This window comes from Salvelinus namaycush, chromosome 4 (assembly GCF_016432855.1).
Source record: "Salvelinus namaycush isolate Seneca chromosome 4, SaNama_1.0, whole genome shotgun sequence".
Lineage (NCBI taxonomy): Eukaryota > Metazoa > Chordata > Actinopteri > Salmoniformes > Salmonidae > Salvelinus > Salvelinus namaycush.
The window spans coordinates 81,612,854-81,630,175 of record NC_052310.1 but is presented as its reverse complement, the minus strand read 5'-3'; the positions used below and the strand labels follow the sequence as shown (position 1 = coordinate 81,630,175).

General features: G+C 45.0%; 1 protein-coding gene across 4 annotated transcripts; it reads left to right on the top strand.

Moving 5' to 3' along the window:
• The first annotated feature begins 332 nt into the window (after positions 1-332).
• On the top strand, positions 333-6,167 carry LOC120046853 (mucin-5AC-like). Of its 4 annotated transcripts, none has more exons than XM_038992415.1 (5): positions 333-582; positions 704-1,932; positions 2,213-3,257; positions 3,948-5,277; positions 5,342-6,167. In XM_038992415.1, exons 1-4 carry the CDS (start codon positions 390-392, stop codon positions 5,258-5,260), a joined length of 3,780 nt encoding a protein of 1,259 aa, XP_038848343.1. In that variant the 5' UTR covers positions 333-389; the 3' UTR covers positions 5,261-5,277; positions 5,342-6,167. The 4 variants fall into 4 exon arrangements, with proteins under 4 accessions (XP_038848343.1, XP_038848342.1, XP_038848344.1 ...); XM_038992414.1 differs by having other exon boundaries at positions 3,948-5,309; XM_038992416.1 differs by having other exon boundaries at positions 1,282-1,932; positions 3,948-6,167.
• Positions 6,168-17,322: the final 11,155 nt, after the last annotated feature.

The window sequence follows — 17,322 nt, the reverse complement described above, 5'->3', positions numbered from 1 at the left end:
TGGAGCTCTTATCCCCGTTTTTTTTGCTTCTTCTTTTTATTCTTCTATGGTGTTTTGGAACCAAACTTCAATGTTGCACTTCCGTCACCTACTGGAAGTACGTTTCCTGTGCTCTTTTGTAGATGTTGTAGAACGCTAGCTACCTGCAGTAACCCATCAACCCCGTATGGACGATCCACTGAGGTTAACGAATACCGGGGAATGAAATTTGAACGAATTTGTCACACCGTGTGAAAGAAAGGTTTTGAAGTTGGAGGCATATTTACTTCCAGTAGGTGGTGGTAGTACACCCTTTAAATTGTGTACCAAATGCCTTAAAACAATATAGAAGAAGAAGAAGCAGAACGTGAACGGCTAGTGCTTTGGTTTGTTTACGTCGTGAATATAAAATGTCACAATTACAGCTCTTGAATGTGTTTCTTACCGAACGATTAACAGCGGTAGCTATGGAGATATCTGTTGTACTTGAACAAAATTTAGGCGAGTACCAGGAAGAAATCTCCCGTTCAAATGAGGAGAACAAACGTCTACAGAACCTGTTGGACTTGGTTTTCAGCTCCGAAATCAAGTTACTCCGCGAAGGTTTGTAATTATATAATGACAACTCAAAATGCACGAATCATATAGTTACTGTGGGCAACACTTATTCATCAAATAATTATACAAATGTAATCATTATTGTTTTTCTTTTCCCCCCCGCCAGACTCCCAGCAGCTCTCTCTTCCTGTCTCTGAAGAGGAGGTTCCCCCTGAGCAGCAGCACTGTGAGCAGGAGAGTAGCCCCAGTCAGAGGCAGGAGGACCCAGAGCCCACACTGATTAAAGAGGAACAGGAGGAACTCAGGACCAATCAGGAGGAAGACCAGCCTCAAGGTCTGGAACCTGATACCAAAGACCTCTTGATTCCTGCCTGTGTGAAAAGTGACTATGAACAGGACCCACCTCTGCCCTCACATCTTGACCAAACCTTGGAGAACAGAGAGAGGGACTCTCTACCCACCAACACAACTGAACAGATCAAAACAGAACCTGATGGAGAGGACTACAGAGGATCAGAACCAACCAGGGACTCTCAACTCCTCTCTGAAGCCCAGATAGAAAACATAGACGAACGTGTTGATGGGATGGAGAGACACATTCCTCCTCCCTTCTCTCCAGACTCCCAGCAGCCCTCTCTCTCTGTCTCTAAAGAGGAGGTTCCCCCAGAGCAGCAGGAGAGAAGCCCCAGGTTGGGTCTGGAGGACCCAGAGCCCACAAAACAAGAGGAACTCTGGACGATTCAGGAGGAACAGCAGCCGGAATCTGACAGCAGAGTATCAGAACCAACCAGTGACTCTCAGCTCCTCTCTGCAGTAAATCCAGACTGTTCTGCAGCTCTGGGTGAAAACAGAGTATGTGTTGATGGGGCAGTGGAGATGCTTGTTCTTCTTTTCTTCCCTCCAGACTCCCAGCAGCTCTCTCTCCCTGTCTCTGAAGAGGAGGTTCCCCCTGAGCAGCAGCTCTGTGAGCAGGAGAGGAGCCCCAGTCAGAGGCAGGAGGACCCAGAGCCCACACAGATTAAAGAGGAACAGGAGGAACTCAGGACCAATCAGAGTTTTCTGGTAGAAAACATAGAAGAACGTGTTGATGAGATGGAGAGACACATTCCTCCCCCCTTCTCTCCAGACTCCCAGCAGCCCTCTCTCTCTGTCTCTAAAGAGGAGGTTCCCCCAGAGCAGCAGGAGAGAAGCCCCAGGCTGGGTCTGGAGGACCCAGAGCCCACAAAACAAGAGGAACTCTGGACGAATCAGGAGGAACAGCAGCTGGAATCTGACAGCAGAGTATCAGAACCAACCAGTGACTCTCAGCTCCTCTCTGCAGTAAATCCAGAATGTTCTGCAGCTCAGAATGAAAACGGTAAAGTTCATCAGAGTCCCAGCACTTCTTCAGAACAAGTAAGATTATATTTAATTTATTATTAAACATGTTCAAAGGCACTCAGCACAAAAAAGCAGCATTTAATTCCAGAGACTACATGAGATTTTGATAGCAATTTCCTTACAGAAAATGAATACTGAAGAATATATGAATAAATGTAAAGTAATTTAAATATGAAGTATATACATTGTTTAAAATGCTAAACTCTATGACCATATCAAATTTCCAAAATGGGATCTCTGCTGTCTGAGAGTTTTCATATTACATTCATCTTTCCTTTTTGTTTCCCCCTTTTAGGTTTCTAGTAACGTGGAATCAAATGAAGCATCTCATTTCTCTACCTGGAGTGAGGAAAACATCTCGGCTACAGACAGCAACTCTTCAGACAGGAGCTCCTGCACTAAAGAAGACTCTGAGGCACGTAAACCAGCCAAGAGAACATGCCATTCTAGTGGTGTGGTGAATGAACCATCTGATCTGTCTAACTTCTGTGATGAAAACCACCCGGGGACTGAGATCAGGCCTTCAGACGGCAACAAAGACATGAACATCCAAACAGACTCTGGGGCTCATAATCCAGCTAAGAGGATATGTCGGAGGGTGCCTGATATGTCAGAGGGTGCAGTAGCAAGACGTGGGAGTGGAGAGATGGCCTCCTGTTCCCGTCCAAAAGTGCCAGGATCCACTCGAAATTACACCCACTGCTTGCACTGTCAAGGTCTGTACATTCGAAAGTCGCTATGGAAACATGTCAGATACTGCCCTCTGAACCCCAAAGCAGAAGAACCAAAACCTGGACAAAAGATGAGGATTCAGTCAGCAATGGTGTTTAAGTTGTGTCCTCAACCCGACTACGTCAGCACAGGTCTTTGGAAGATAGTTTGTGGTATGAACTCCGGCCAAGTTTCATTTGTGGTTAGAAATGACAAATGTATCCTCCTGATGGGAGAAGAGATGTACAACAAACTACCGCCAGATGACAGAAGAAATAAATACATCCAACAAAGAATGAGAGAGGTGGCAAGACTCCTCATCACGGCCAGGACGTGTACACCTCTGATGTGCTTTGAGGACCTGGTCATACCTAGTAATTTACCTCACGTCATCACGGCAGTGAGAGCTGTTGCTGGCTACAACGAGGAGAACAAAACGTACGACTGTCCGACGCTGGCTGTTCAAATGGGATACAACTTAATGAACATTGGCAGCGCTGTGGAATCCTCTGCACTGACGTCAGGACAACACAAAGTCGCGGAGTCTGCTGGCAAATTCAAAAGTTTCAAGTGGAATGAGGTTGTTTTGGCTGGAGCACTGTCCACTCTCAGTGAACCCAAAAATACATGTAAGTCAAATGTCACACCTTGTAGGTCAGGCTAGCTCTCCAAGTGGATGGTTTGTTACACCTTGTAGGTCAGGCTAGCTCTCCAAGTGGATGGTTTGTTACACCTTGTAGGTCAGGCTAGCTCTCCAAGTGGATGGTTTGTTACACCTTGTAGGTCAGGCTAGCTCTCCAAGTGGATGGTTTGCTACACCTTGTAGGTCAGGCTAGCTCTCCAAATGGATGGTTTGTTACACCTTGTAGGTCAGGCTAGCTCTCAAAGTGGATGGTTTGTTACACCTTGTAGGTCAGGCTAGCTCTCCAAGTGGATGGTTTGCTACACCTTGTAGGTCAGGCTAGCTCTCCAAATGGATGGTTTGTTACACCTTGTAGGTCAGGCTAGCTCTCCAAGTGGATGGTTTGTTACACCTTGTAGGTCAGGCTAGCTCTCCAAGTGGATGGTTTGTTACACCTTGTAGGTCAGGCTAGCTCTCCAAGTGGATGGTTTGTTACACCTTGTAGGTCAGGCTAGCTCTCCAAGTGGATGGTTTGTTACACCTTGTAGGTCAGGCTAGCTCTCCAAGTGGATGGTTTGCCAGCCATCCCTAATAATATTAGATTTTTTTATACAGGTCATTTGCCTGGAAATGGTCATGTTTATTTAACCTATTTTTTTCTCTTCTTTCTGTTCTTTTTGCAATCTTTTCTCAACAGGTCCCCAGCCGACCGCTGTCACACAGGCGCCCTACCAGCCGACCCCCGTCACACAGGCGCCCTGCCAGCCGACCCCTGTCACACAGGCGCCCTACCAGCCGACCCCCGTCACACAGGCGCCCTGCCAGCCGACCCCCGTCACACAGGCGCCCTGCCAGCCGACCCCCGTCACACAGGCGCCCTGCCAGCCGACCCCTGTCACACAGGCGCCCTGCCAGCCGACCCCTGTCACACAGGCGCCCTGCCAGCCGACCCCTGTCACACAGGCGCCCTGCCAGCCGACCCCTGTCACACAGGCGCCCTGCCAGCCGACCCCTGTCACACAGGCGCCCTGCCAGCCGACCCCTGTCACACAGGCGCCCTGCCAGCCGACCCCTGTCACACAGGCGCCCTGCCAGCCGACCCCTGTCACACAGGCGCCCTGCCAGCCGACCCCTGTCACACAGGCGCCCTGCCAGCCGACCCCTGTCACACAGGCGCCCTGCCAGCCGACCCCTGTCACACAGGCGCCCTGCCAGCCGACCCCTGTCACACAGGCGCCCTGCCAGCCGACCCCTGTCACACAGGCGCCCTGCCAGCCGACCCCTGTCACACAGGCGCCCTGCCAGCCGACCCCTGTCACACAGGCGCCCTGCCAGCCGACCCCTGTCACACAGGCGCCCTGCCAGCCGACCCGTCGCACACGCACCCAGCCGACCCGTCGCACACGCACCCAGCCGACCCGTCGCACACGCACCCAGCCGACCCGTCGCACACGCACCCAGCCGACCCGTCGCACACGCACCCAGCTGACCCCTGTCGCACTTGCGCCCGGCCAGCCGACCCGTCGTACAGGCACCCAGCCGACCCGTGGTACAGGCACCCAGCCGACCCGTGGTACAGGCACCCAGCCGACCCGTGGTACAGGCACCCAGCCGACCCGTGGTACAGGCACCCAGCCGACCCGTGGTACAGGCACCCAGCCGACCCGTCGTACAGGCACCCAGCCGACCCGTCGCACAGGCACCCAGCCGACCCGAAGAAACACTGTGAGATTAAAGTGGATCACTGATGAGGTAGCAGCAGTAGAGAAACACATGATGCCGTTCATAAAGAGTAGCCGAGTTCCTGAAAAGAGGGACTGCCTCAAATGCCTCCAGTCAGAACCTGTGGCGCTGAAAAGCAGAGACTGGTCGGGCATTAAGTTCTATGTAAATAGAGTCAAACAGAGACTGAGTACTGCAGGGGAATCAGAGGGCAGCAGCCCTGACCGGGACTCAACCTCAGGTCCAGCAGCCCTGACCGGGACTCAACCTCAGGTCCAGCAGCCCTGACCGGGACTCAACCTCAGGTCCAGCAGCCCTGACCGGGACTCAACCTCAGGTCCAGCAGCCCTGACCGGGACTCAACCTCAGGTCCAGAGACTGGCAACCCAACACCTTAGCCAAACAAAATGTTATTGTTCTTTGACTCAGTAATTGGTGCCTTCCGGGTGTCCTATAAAGTTCAGGAAGTTATGGGCAAAGTTAGAAATCTGTTTTACAATGTAAGTTTACTTTTAATCCGTCTATCTGCATATTTCAAGACATGGCATGTCGGGTGCCGTTAGATAACCAACGGGTCGGACAATATTATTTCCCCCACTTATATTGAAGATGTTACTGAAATACAGGAAGTCAAATTATACTCCAACATTAAGAGAATGGAAGAATCAAGCATTTTATTATTTAAATATCGAATACAATCTTTCTACAGACAGAAACAACATAACAATTTGAAGTCGTTGGAAAATGGCCCCTTGTTTTTCAACCCCTGAGAAACAGACAGTTACTGAAGCGTCCCTGGAGAAGTGGTTCTGTGCCTTGCTCAAGGGCACAACAGCAGGAGGCGGCGTCTAGGATACCCAGAAGCCTACCAGAATTGTTCCATTCAGACTTGGGATTCAAACCAGTGACTTTCCAGTGGCAGGTCTGCCTCTAAGGACATGATCAATGAAATGTTACCTGGCTAAAACCATTTACCCCAACTACTACCTTACAAACTGTTTTCCGTAGCTCACTGACTAACCTAGTGTTGAACTAACGTTGGCAAAAGTCACTGCTTTTCCAGAAGTCCTGTTTGAAATATTCACAGAATCAGAAGGGATGGAATCCGGAATCCTTTATCCAGGATTTCCAGAATACCTGTGAGTTTTGGGAAAGCGATCAGTTGGGCTGTATTAAAGTTACTATTGAATCATCATCATTGTGAAATCTTTATTGATAGAGCTAAATACTGCTTCCTACTTGGTCACTTTTATGATAGAATTGGGCAGGACTCAATCATTTTGCCATTTATAAGAGATACAAATATATATATCAGACATCCCGATTTAATGTCTGGTGTATGTCACATTACTCGACAACTTCATTTGGTGTCGAATTAGGGAGATAGACTTACAATATGTGCCAATGTTGCCCTAAATAGCTTAGTTTTATTTTCCTTAACAGACAGACTTGTGTGTTTGAGAATGGTTTGTTTTTCATACACCTGAGAATAGTGGGAAAAGACGCTGCCGCAATCAAAACAAGGGCTTCATTCAAATATTGAAATTCAAGACAGTTTATCGAAACATGATTAGTACCATTATTATAACACACAAATACAGTCTCATATCTCCAAAACATCTAGTTTATGTATGAAACCACTGTCATTATAATGATCTGTCATGTATTAACTCTGTGACGTTATTAGAGACCGAGCCTTCAGGAAGTATTCGCACCCTTTCACTTTGTCCATGTTTCGTGTTACAGCCTGAATTTAAAATAGATTGAATTTAGATTGTTGTCATTGACCTACACACAATATGTCACAATATCAAAGTGGAATTCGTTTTTTATTTTTTATTTTACAAATGAGATATTTCTGTATTTCATTTTCAATAAATGTGCAAATATTTCTAAAAACATGTTTCCACTTTGTCATTATGGGGTATTGTGTGTAGATGGGTGGGATTTTTTATTTATTTCATCCATTTTGAATTCAGGATGTAACACAACAACATGTGGAATAAGTCCAGTGGTATGAATGCTTTCTGAAGGCTCTGTACATGTAAAGGATGAGCCAGAGAGACAGGAGTTACCATGTTTAATGGTAGATGATACAGGTCTGGACTTTGACCAAAATGAATGAACCCTTTACAGAACACTTGATACAGGTCTGGACTTTGACCAAAATGAATGAACCCTTTACAGAACACTTGATACAGGTCTGGACTTTGACCAAAATGAATGAACCCTTTACAGAACACTTGATACAGGTCTGGACTTTGACCAAAATGAATGAACCCTTTACAGAACACTTTCGACAACTTGATCACAGCTTTTACACACGCTGATGTAGTCTGTTTTGCTGGCTGGGAGAGGGAGGTCCTCCTGACTGACGAGAGACGAACAGAGGTTGTAGGGGCCGCCAGGGGTGCAGAGTGGGTCGATGTAAGACAACTCCCTCTCTCTCTCCTTCCTCCTCTCCAACTCCATGTCTATCTGGAGCTCAAGCTGCTTCCTAGGTCCCCCCGTCCCCATCTTGATCGACGGACGTCTGCTCCGGCTCTGAGACCTCAGGTAGCTATTGCTGTCGTAGGACGGGAGTCCCTCCTTTCTTAGGCGAAAACTCTTCTCTTTCTCCACAAGCGTTAGGCCCTGGTCCTCGCCCCCCTCTGTGTCCCCTCTCTTCTCTCCTGGACCCTCGGCCCGTAAGCCTGGTGTAGATTGCGTGCTGTGTTGGTGGGTCATATTCTTCAGTTTCATCTTCTGACTCGTCAGCTGCTGCTGCACTTTGCTCTGCTGCCTGTGGGTGGCGCTATGGCTGTAGTACACAGACCTGGGCACCGGCCTGGCCTTGAATGCCCTCCTCTCCTCTTTGGCCACCAGGTTCCCCAGTTCCACTTCAATCCTCTGCTCCCTCTTCCTCCTCTCTCTCTCCAGGAAGCTGAATGGTCTCTGGGGTGAGCAGGAGGAGGCCCATTGGTTGCCACCGCTGACCGAGACACACCGATAATTACCAAAGTTAACTCCGTGGTTACCGGGATGGTAACCGGGCCGCTGGCTGAGGCGGCGGCTGATGACGTCGTAGAGCGGCAGGCGAGTGTGGGCGGGCGCCGGCGAGGCCCGGAACTTCATGCCGCACTCCCTCAGCTCGTCCAGCTCCCGGCGCAGCAGCAAGTTCTCCAGCTCCACCTCCGAACGCGTCCTGACCTTAATAACAATAATACATCAATATTACATTCGTTTTATACAGTACTTTTCACCCAAACACCCAGAGGGACATTTGCTCAGCACGTCTGGCATACATATACTGTATTTATGACACGTAGTACATTCCCTATGGAATGCTATGGTACATTATTCATTCAAGACTCTTTAGGGAACAATACAACTAAACAAAACCTCCTCACCTTCCTCCTCTTCTTCTCCTCCTCCCTCATCATCATCCTGAACGGCTCGGGGACGGTCACAGTCCCCCTGGAGTTATCAGGACCTCTATCCCCCCTATAGCTCTCGCCTCTGGTTCTCCTCCCTGTCTTGCTCAGGTTTCCTCCCTGGTTTCTGCCCTGGCTCTTGGGGCAGCAGTCTCTCAGCTGGAGCTGGATCTGGAGCTGGCTCCTAGATGATGAAGTAGATGATGGCTGCTTAAGGGCGGTGGTGGTGGTGGTGGTGGTTATACTCTCTGGACAGCAGGACTGACTGTCCCTGTGGGGGAACAAAAGTAAAACAAAGCTTGAATTGCAACGTATATCTTCTAGTGAATGCTTTGAGGCCTTGTTTCATTTTTTATGTGATCGACCTTTGGCTCCAAGCACCCTTTCATGTATTTACGCAAGAGGATTTTTTGGAAAAAATAATTCATACAGTTAAGAACAATTTCAAGTAGAAAGAACCACAGAAGAAGTCACATTCTCTCTCTTTACCTGAGACTGTTCCTGAGGGGTTTGTCCTTCCTGCTCCAGGCCCTGGGGCTGTGGCTGTCCTCTACAATCAGAAAGAGACAAAATAGGGAACTATTAAAAATGTGACCTTGACGGATGGATTGAGTGAATTTGTATACATACAGTGCCTTCAGAAAGTATTCACACCTCTTTACTTTTTCCACATTTTGTTGTGTTACAGCCTGAATTTAAAATGGATTAAGTTCAGATTTTTTTGTCACTGGCCTACACATAATACCCTATAATGTCAAAGTGGAATTATGTTTTTTTTTTTTCACATTTTCTTCACATTTTTTACTAATTCATTAAAAATGAAAAGCAGAAATGTCTTGAGTCAATAAGTATTCAATCCCTTTGTTATGGCAAGCCTAAATAAGTGCAGGAGTGCTTAACAAGTCACATAAGTTCCATGGACTCACTGTCTGCGATTTTTAAATGACTAATCATCTCTGTACCCCATACATACAATTATCTGTAAGGTCCCGCAGTCGAGCAATGAATTTAAACACAGATTCAACCACAAAGACCAGGGAAGTTTCCCAATGCCTCACAAAGAAGGGCACCTATTGGTAGATGGGTAAAAATTCAAAAGCAGACATTGAATATCCTTCAAGCATGGTGAAGTTATTAATTACACTTTGGATGGTGTATCAATACACCCAGTCACTACAAAGATACAGGCGTCCTTAACTCAGTTGCCGGAGAGGAAGGAAACCTCTCAGGGATTTCACCATGAGGCCAATGGGGACTTTAAAACAGTTACAGAGATTAATGGCTGTAATAGGAGATAACTGAGGATGGATCAACAACATTGTAGTTACTCCACAATACTAACCTAATTGACAGAGTGAAAAGGAAGCCTGTACAGAATAAAAAATATTCCAAAACATGCATCCTGTTTGCAACAAGTGTTATGTTTGGGGCCAATACAACACATATATTTTTTGCTCCATATTTTCAAGCCTAGTGGTAGCTGCATCATGTTATGGGTATGCTTGTAATCATTAAGGATTGGAAGTTTTTCAGGATAAAAAAAGAAACGAAATAAGCACAGGAAGATAAGCGCAGGAAAATCCTAGTGGAAAACCTGGTTCAGTCTGCTTTCCAACAGACACTGGGAGATGAATTCACCTTTCAGCAGGACAATAACCGAAAACACAACGCCAAATCTACACTGGAGTTGCTTACCAAGAAGACATTATACAATCCAGGTGTGCAAAGCTCTTAGAGACTTACCCAGAAAGACTCACTGGTGTGACTGCTGGCAAAGGGGATTCTAACAAGTATTGACTCAGGGGTGTCAATACTTTTGCAAATGAGATACTGTATTTCTGTATTTAATTTCCAATAAATGTAAAAAAATGTTTTTATAAAAACATGTTTTCACTTTGTCATTATGGGGTATTGTGTGTAGATGAGTGAAGAATTTGTTTTATTTAATCAATTTTGAATTCAGGCTGTAACACAGCAAAATATGGAATGAGTCAAGGGATTTGAATGCTTTCTGAGGGCACTGTTTATACACAGTACATACATTTATTTTTTAAACGTGACCAGGATTTCACAATAAAGTCAGAGACTTACTGTTTTAACATTTAGTGAACTTTGTGCTGAATTATTTACAAAAATATTGACAACGGTAGGAGAAGATTAGCATATTATGTTATAACAGGTGGCATATTTATGACATATGTTATAACAGGTGGTATATTTATGACATATTATGTTATAACAGGTGGCATATTTATGACATATTATGTTATAACAGGTGGCATATTTATGACATGCTGTTTTCCCCACTGACCTTCTCTCTCTTCCAGCAGCAGTTCATAATGGTTATCCTCCTCTTCTCCGTCTCTACCAACACCGTCTCCTGATTGGTCAGACACGTCGCTGGACGTCTCCTCGTGGAAGTTAAGCTCCTCGTCTGAAAGGATTCTCTGCAGTCGCCTCACCGGCATAGAGCCAGAGCTCTGGCTTTCCGACGTGACACTGAGAGACAGGAGGTTGAGTATCATTTAAGATGAGCTTTCATTGTTGCTACCGTGAAAAAACGTATCAAGCGCATCATGGTTAAAGCCCCCCTTAGGATGTGAAACACTAAAATACCTTCTTCAAAAGCACAACAAAACAAACACTGATGTTTTTGTTCCCCCAAATACTACACTGAAAAAATATATAAATGCAACATGCAACAATTTCAACGATTCTACTGAGTTATAGTTAATATGGTAAGGAAATCAGTCAAGTGAAATAAATTAATTAGGCGCTAATCTATGGATTTCACATGACTGGGCAGGGGAGCAGCCATGGGTGGGCCTGGGAGGGCATAGGCCCACCCACTTGAGAGCCAGACCCAGCCAATCAGAATGAGTTTTCCCTTGCAAAAGGGCTTTATTCCAGACAGAAATACTCCTCAGTTTCATCCACTGTCCGGGTGGCTGGTCTCAGACAATCCCTCAGGTGAAGAAGCCAGATGTGGAGGTCCTGGGCTGGCATGGTTAAACGTGGTCTGCGGTTGTGAGGCTGGTTAGACGTACTGCCAAATTATCTAAAACGGCGTTGGAGGCGGCTTATGGTAGAGAAGTTAAAATTAAATTCTCTGGCAACAGCTCTGGTGGACATTCCTGCAGTCAGCACGCCAATTGCACGCTCCCTCAACACTTGAGACATCTGTGGCATTGTGTTGCACATTTTAGAGTGGCCTTTTATTGTCCCCTGCAACTGTGTAATGATCACGCTGTTTAATCATGTTCTGGATATGCCACACCTGTCAGGATTATCTTGGCAAAGGAGAAATGCTCACTAACAGGGATGTAAACAAATGTGTGCACAACATTTGAGAGAAATAAGCTTTTTGTGAATATGGAACATTTTGGGGATTTTTTTAAAATTTCAGCTCATGAAACATGAAATCAACACTTTACATGTTGTTTTTATATTTTGGTTCAGTTTAATAAACACGTCATTGTTCCCTGTCTTGTACAAAGGTAGCACAAGGGTACATAGCCTACAACTACTTAACTAACAACTCAATTCCATCTCAAAAGGTACAGTACTAAAAGCCATGATATCAGACCTGGGCTGGAGATCCTGTATGTCTCTGCCCTCTCTCTCCAAACACTTGTCCTCCTCATACTCCTCCTCATCGTCCTTCTTGTTGACCTTTGACCTTTTACAGATATACATCTTCTCCAGTTCAGCCATGTTCCTCAGGTGGGTTCTCTGCAGCTGCTCCAGCCTCTGGTAGTAGTCCTGGTGTGGGAAGAGGAACACCCACATTTAGGACCGGGTTTCAATCCGATCGCCCGGCTATGCACCTTTTAAAGACAATGTTCCCACGGTCCCGGAGACCACATTCATGATAAACGCTGCATTTATTGGCTCAATCTGAAATGACCTTATCTGTCAAGCGCGCACTGATTGGATAGAATCGCAACCTTTGATTCAGACAATCTTTTGACCCTTTTCACACTACCAAACCAAACCAAACCAAGCCAAACCAAACCAAATCAAGCCAAACCAAACCAAGCCAAACCAAACCAAATCAAGCCAAACCAAACCAAGCCAAACCAAACCAAATCAAGCCAAACCAAGCCAAATCAAACCAAACCAAATCAAGCCAAACCAAACCAAACCAAGCCAAACCAAACCAAACCAAATCAAGCCAAACCAAGCCAAATCAAGCCAAACCAAGCCAAATCAAACCAAACCAAACCAAACCAAATCAAGCCAAACCAAACCAAACCAAGCCAAGCCAAACCAAACCAAATCAAATCAAACCAAACCAAATCAAGCCAAACCAAGCCAAACCAAATCAAGCCAAGCCAAGCCAAACCAAACCAAGCCAAACCAAGCAAAGCCAAACCAAGCCAAGCCAAACCAAATCAAACCAAACCAAACCAAACCAAACCAAGCCAAGCCAAGCCAAGCCAAGCCAAACCAAGCCAAGCCATAGTAGCTGGAACCGTGCTAGAAAAGATCAGGTAAAGATACAAATTGCCAAGCCAGAACATTAAAGTTTGGATTGACATGATAGTGTGAACCAGGCACTACTGTCCCATCGCAGCAATTTAGTTTCAACATCAGTTGTTAATGAAACAACAGGCAAAGCCTACGCATATACAGAGGAACAGTAGAAACAGTAAAGGAATGGACATGAATTTACAGTAAAAGGGGCCCAGGTGTAAAGAGCACAGAACAGTATCTATTCTGGGCTACCTGGTTGGAGAAGTAGACACGTCCCAGGCCTGAGCGCTCCCCTCTCTCCACCCCGTATCCTTCCTCCAGAGAGAGAGAGCTCCGCATGTCGCCTCTCCCCTCCTCGCTGCCCTCTGAATCCACATACTCCTGAAAGATTCATTCAGAATATTATGTACAGTACACACACAATAAGACCTTATAGTACTGTATTAGACTCCTACGTCATTAATAAACACCCGCTACAGTGAAGATTTAACATGAATTAACACCAGCTACGGTGAAGATTTAACATGAATTAACACCCGCTACAGTGAAGATTTAACATGAATTAATACCCGCTATAGTGAAGATTTAACATGAATTAATAACACCCACTACAGTGAAGATTTAACATGAATTAACACCCACTACAGTGAAGATTTAACATGAATTAACACCCGCTACAGTGAAGATTTAACATGAATTAACACCCGCTACAGTGAAGATTTAACATGAATTAACACCCGCTACAGTGAAGATTTAACATGAATTAACACCCACTACAGTGAAGATTTAACATGAATAAACACCCACTACAGTGAAGATTTAACATGAATTAACACCCACTACAGTGAAGATTTAACATGAATTAACATCCGTTAACAATTTGTGTTGGAAAAATAGCTAATTTTGATAATCAGCCAGAAAACGATAGATTTTCTGATTCAATAAGAAAGCTAATCCTAAATATGTGTTTTTGGTTGTTCAGTCAATTTGACCATTTCAAGCATTTCTTCAAAAATATATATACAATGAACAAAAATATATATTCGCAACATGAAACAATTTCACAGATTTGACTGAGTTACAGTTCATATATGGAAATCAGTCAATTTAAATAAATTCACTAGGCCCTAATCTATGGATTTAACATGACTGGGAATACAGATATGCATCTGTTGGTCACAGATACCTTTGTATCTGTGATAAGCACCCCCGCACCATCACAACTCCTACTTCACGGTGGGAACCACACATGCGGAGATCATCCCTTCCCCTACTCTGCGTCTCACAAAGACACGGAGGTTGGCGACTACACTTGAAGAAACGCTCAAAGTTCTTGACATTTTCCAGATTGACAGACCTTTTCATGTCTTAAAGTAATGATGGACTGTCATTTCTCTTTGCTTATTTGAGCTGTTCTTGCCATAATATGGACTTGGTCTTTTACCAAATAGGGCCATCTTCTGTATACCAGCCCTACCTTGTCACAACACAACTGATTGGCTCAAACACATTAAGAAGGAAAGAAATTCCACAAATGAACTTTTAAGAAGGAACACCTGTTAATAGAAATGCATTCCAGGTGACTACCTCATGAAGCTGGTTGAGAGAATGCAGAGAGTGTGCAAAGTTGTCATCAAAGCAAAGGGTGGCTACTTTGAAGAATCTTAAATATAAAATATATTTTGATTTGTTTAAATCTTTTTTTTAGTTGATACATGATTCCATATGTGTTATCTCATAGTTTTGATGTCTTCCATATTATTCTACATTGTAGAAAACAGTAAAAATTAAGAAAAACCCTGGAATGAGTAGGTGTGTCCAAACTTTTGACTCATACTGTATATATCATACCCCCCCCCCAAAAATGCTAACCTCCCTTGTTAATGTAATGGTGAGAGATTAAAATGTCTTGGGGGTATGATATTTGTGCATCTGTAACTTTCTCTCTCATCATTATTTACGATTCATTCAGGACTATCCGTAGTCATGGTAACATCCACATTCATGGAGAAGTGTTTAGAAACATATTCCATTCTTATTTACAATAAAAGTGACTCCAAAATGACACAATGCATTATTTACCGTTCATTTCTATTGGATAATAATCTGAAACACAACCAAAACAAAGAGGAAATGCATCCAACACATGTGTAGAGTCGTTGGGTGCTAGGAATATGGGACCAAATACTTTTTACTTTTTGGTCCCAACTTTTTATTACTTTAATACACATATAATAAGTATATTTGTCCAAGTACTTTTTCTCCCCTAAAATGGGGGGGGGGGACTATTTACAAAAAGTGTTGTAACGGTTCACCTGATATGGATGAAAATGCCCAAAAAATGTAAGCTGACAGTCTGCACTTTAACATGGTAATTGTTTGATTTCAAATCCAAACTGTTGGAATATAGAGCCACAAGAAGAAAACATGCTGCAGTGTCCCTGTAATTACAGAGGGTTCTGTATGTAGTTCTGAAGTTAGCTGGCTAACTCTTTGAACCTGCTTTGTAGTAAACCCCACAAGTTCCACCTTGTTGTCTCCTCACCTCATGGCCAAGGCCCCGGTCTCTTCCCCTGTAAGGGTCCGCTTCTCGTCCGTACAGCGCCAGGAGCTCGCTGCTCTGCAGTGAAGGTGAACGGTAAAGCACAGCCATCTCTGTGTTCCTCCTGTCCAAAGCCTGTTACTTCTCCTGCTGTTGTTGTCGTTCTTATATTATTGGATGTCAGTTATTTTATTCCCAAAAGCATGTCTCGTACCCCGGGGTTACATCTCTATGTGGTGTGCTGCTGATCTCACAAGGGAATGGCACACTGACTGGGGTCAAGAAGTAACACAAACACACACACACACAAAACGGGATGATCCTCAGTCTTAAAGCCTGCATGCAGGAATCATGATTTTACTGTGGCAGGAGTGACACAGACCACACAGATTGAATGTAATTCACCAGCTGTTCTCCATATGGCCGAGTCAGGACTTAACCGCGCTATAAGGCCTACAGACATGATTCCCGGTGAGATATCCAGCCTGTATGTGTCCAGACAGTCAACGGTTTCCAATCAGATTCGCAGATTAACAAACACACTTCATTACAGTTGAAGTGTTGATCTGATTGGATCTGGTTTAGGAGGGAGGCAGCATGTAGACACACCGTCTGCTCTGTTGCCGTGGCAAACAGTAAGTCAGGAAGCAAAAGTCCAAGATTGCCTCTGAAATGGCACCCTATTCCACCTACGTATGGCTTCGGGTCAAAAGTAGGTCACTATATAGGGACTAAGGTGTCATGTCAGACCAAGTTGAATTCCAGAGCTACCCAACACAAACACAACTGATTCAGCCAATTAAGGTCCTAGCGGGCAGATTCAGTAGAATTCTTTAGAGTATGTCTTGAACAAAACCCTGCATGGGATGTAGTGATATAAAAATAGTTTACCTGAGTTGACTTGACTTGACTTTACCTGAGTTGACCTGACTTTACCTGAGTTGACTTGACTTTGCCTGAGTTGACTTGACTTGACTTTACCTGAGTTGACCTGACTTTACCTGAGTTGACTTGACTTTGCCTGAGTTGACTTGACTTTGCCTGAGTTGACTTGACTTTGCCTGAGTTGACCTGGCTTTACCTGAGTTGACTTGGCTTTACCTGAGTTGACTTGACTTTACCTGAGTTGACTTGACTTTACCTGAGTTGACTTGGCTTTGCCTGAGTTGACTTGACTTTGCCTGAGTTGACTTGGCTTTGCCTGAGTTGACTTTACCCGAGTTGACTTGACTTTACCTGAGTTGACTTGACTTTGCCTGAGTTGACTTGGCTTTGCCTGAGTTGACTTTACCCGAGTTGACTTGGCTTTGCCTGAGTTGACTTTATCCGAGTTGACTTGGCTTTGCCTGAGTTGACTTTACCCGAGTTGACTTGGCTTTGCCTGAATTGACTTGACTTTGCCTGAGTTGACTTGACTTTGCCTGAGTTTACCTGACATAGTCTGAGTTTACCTGACATTGTCTGAGTTTACCTGACATAGTCTGAGTTTACCTGACATTGCCTGAGTTGACCTGAGTTTTCCTGAGGCCACTCCAGTTTACCGTCCACTAGCCTCCATCACTGTTGGCCACCTCATGTATAGTTCTCCTCCTGTGTGATGATTGTCCCCAGACAACAGTGAAGGCTGCCAGGGCCTACTCACCGTACACTAATTACCCCAGGCTGATAGATGTCAACTAGGCAGTATATAGACACACCTTCCGTTCTGTTGCTGTGGCAGTAAGACAGTCATGAAGCATACAGTAAGTCCAATTTAGGGCTGGAACAAAACCCTGCAGAATGGTTAAGTTATGTGTATGTTGATTCACCCCAGATGACAGTGCCAGGGGCTACTGAGCTACACAGAAGGAAAGGTGCTATCTAGAACCTAATAGTGTTCTTCGGCTGTCCCCCTAGGAGAACCCTTTCAATAAGTATTT

What these genes read in the sequence shown, in the direction of transcription:
- LOC120046853 (XM_038992415.1), top strand. Translation starts at nt 390, where the DNA reads ATGTCACAATTACAGCTCTTGAATGTGTTTCTTACCGAACGATTAACA. An exon ending in AATCAAGTTACTCCGCGAAG is followed by an intron (nt 583 to 703) that starts GTTTGTAATTAT and finishes CCCCCCCGCCAG; the next exon opens with ACTCCCAGCAGCTCTCTCTT. An exon ending in CCAGCACTTCTTCAGAACAA is followed by an intron (nt 1,933 to 2,212) that starts GTAAGATTATAT and finishes TCCCCCTTTTAG; the next exon opens with GTTTCTAGTAACGTGGAATC.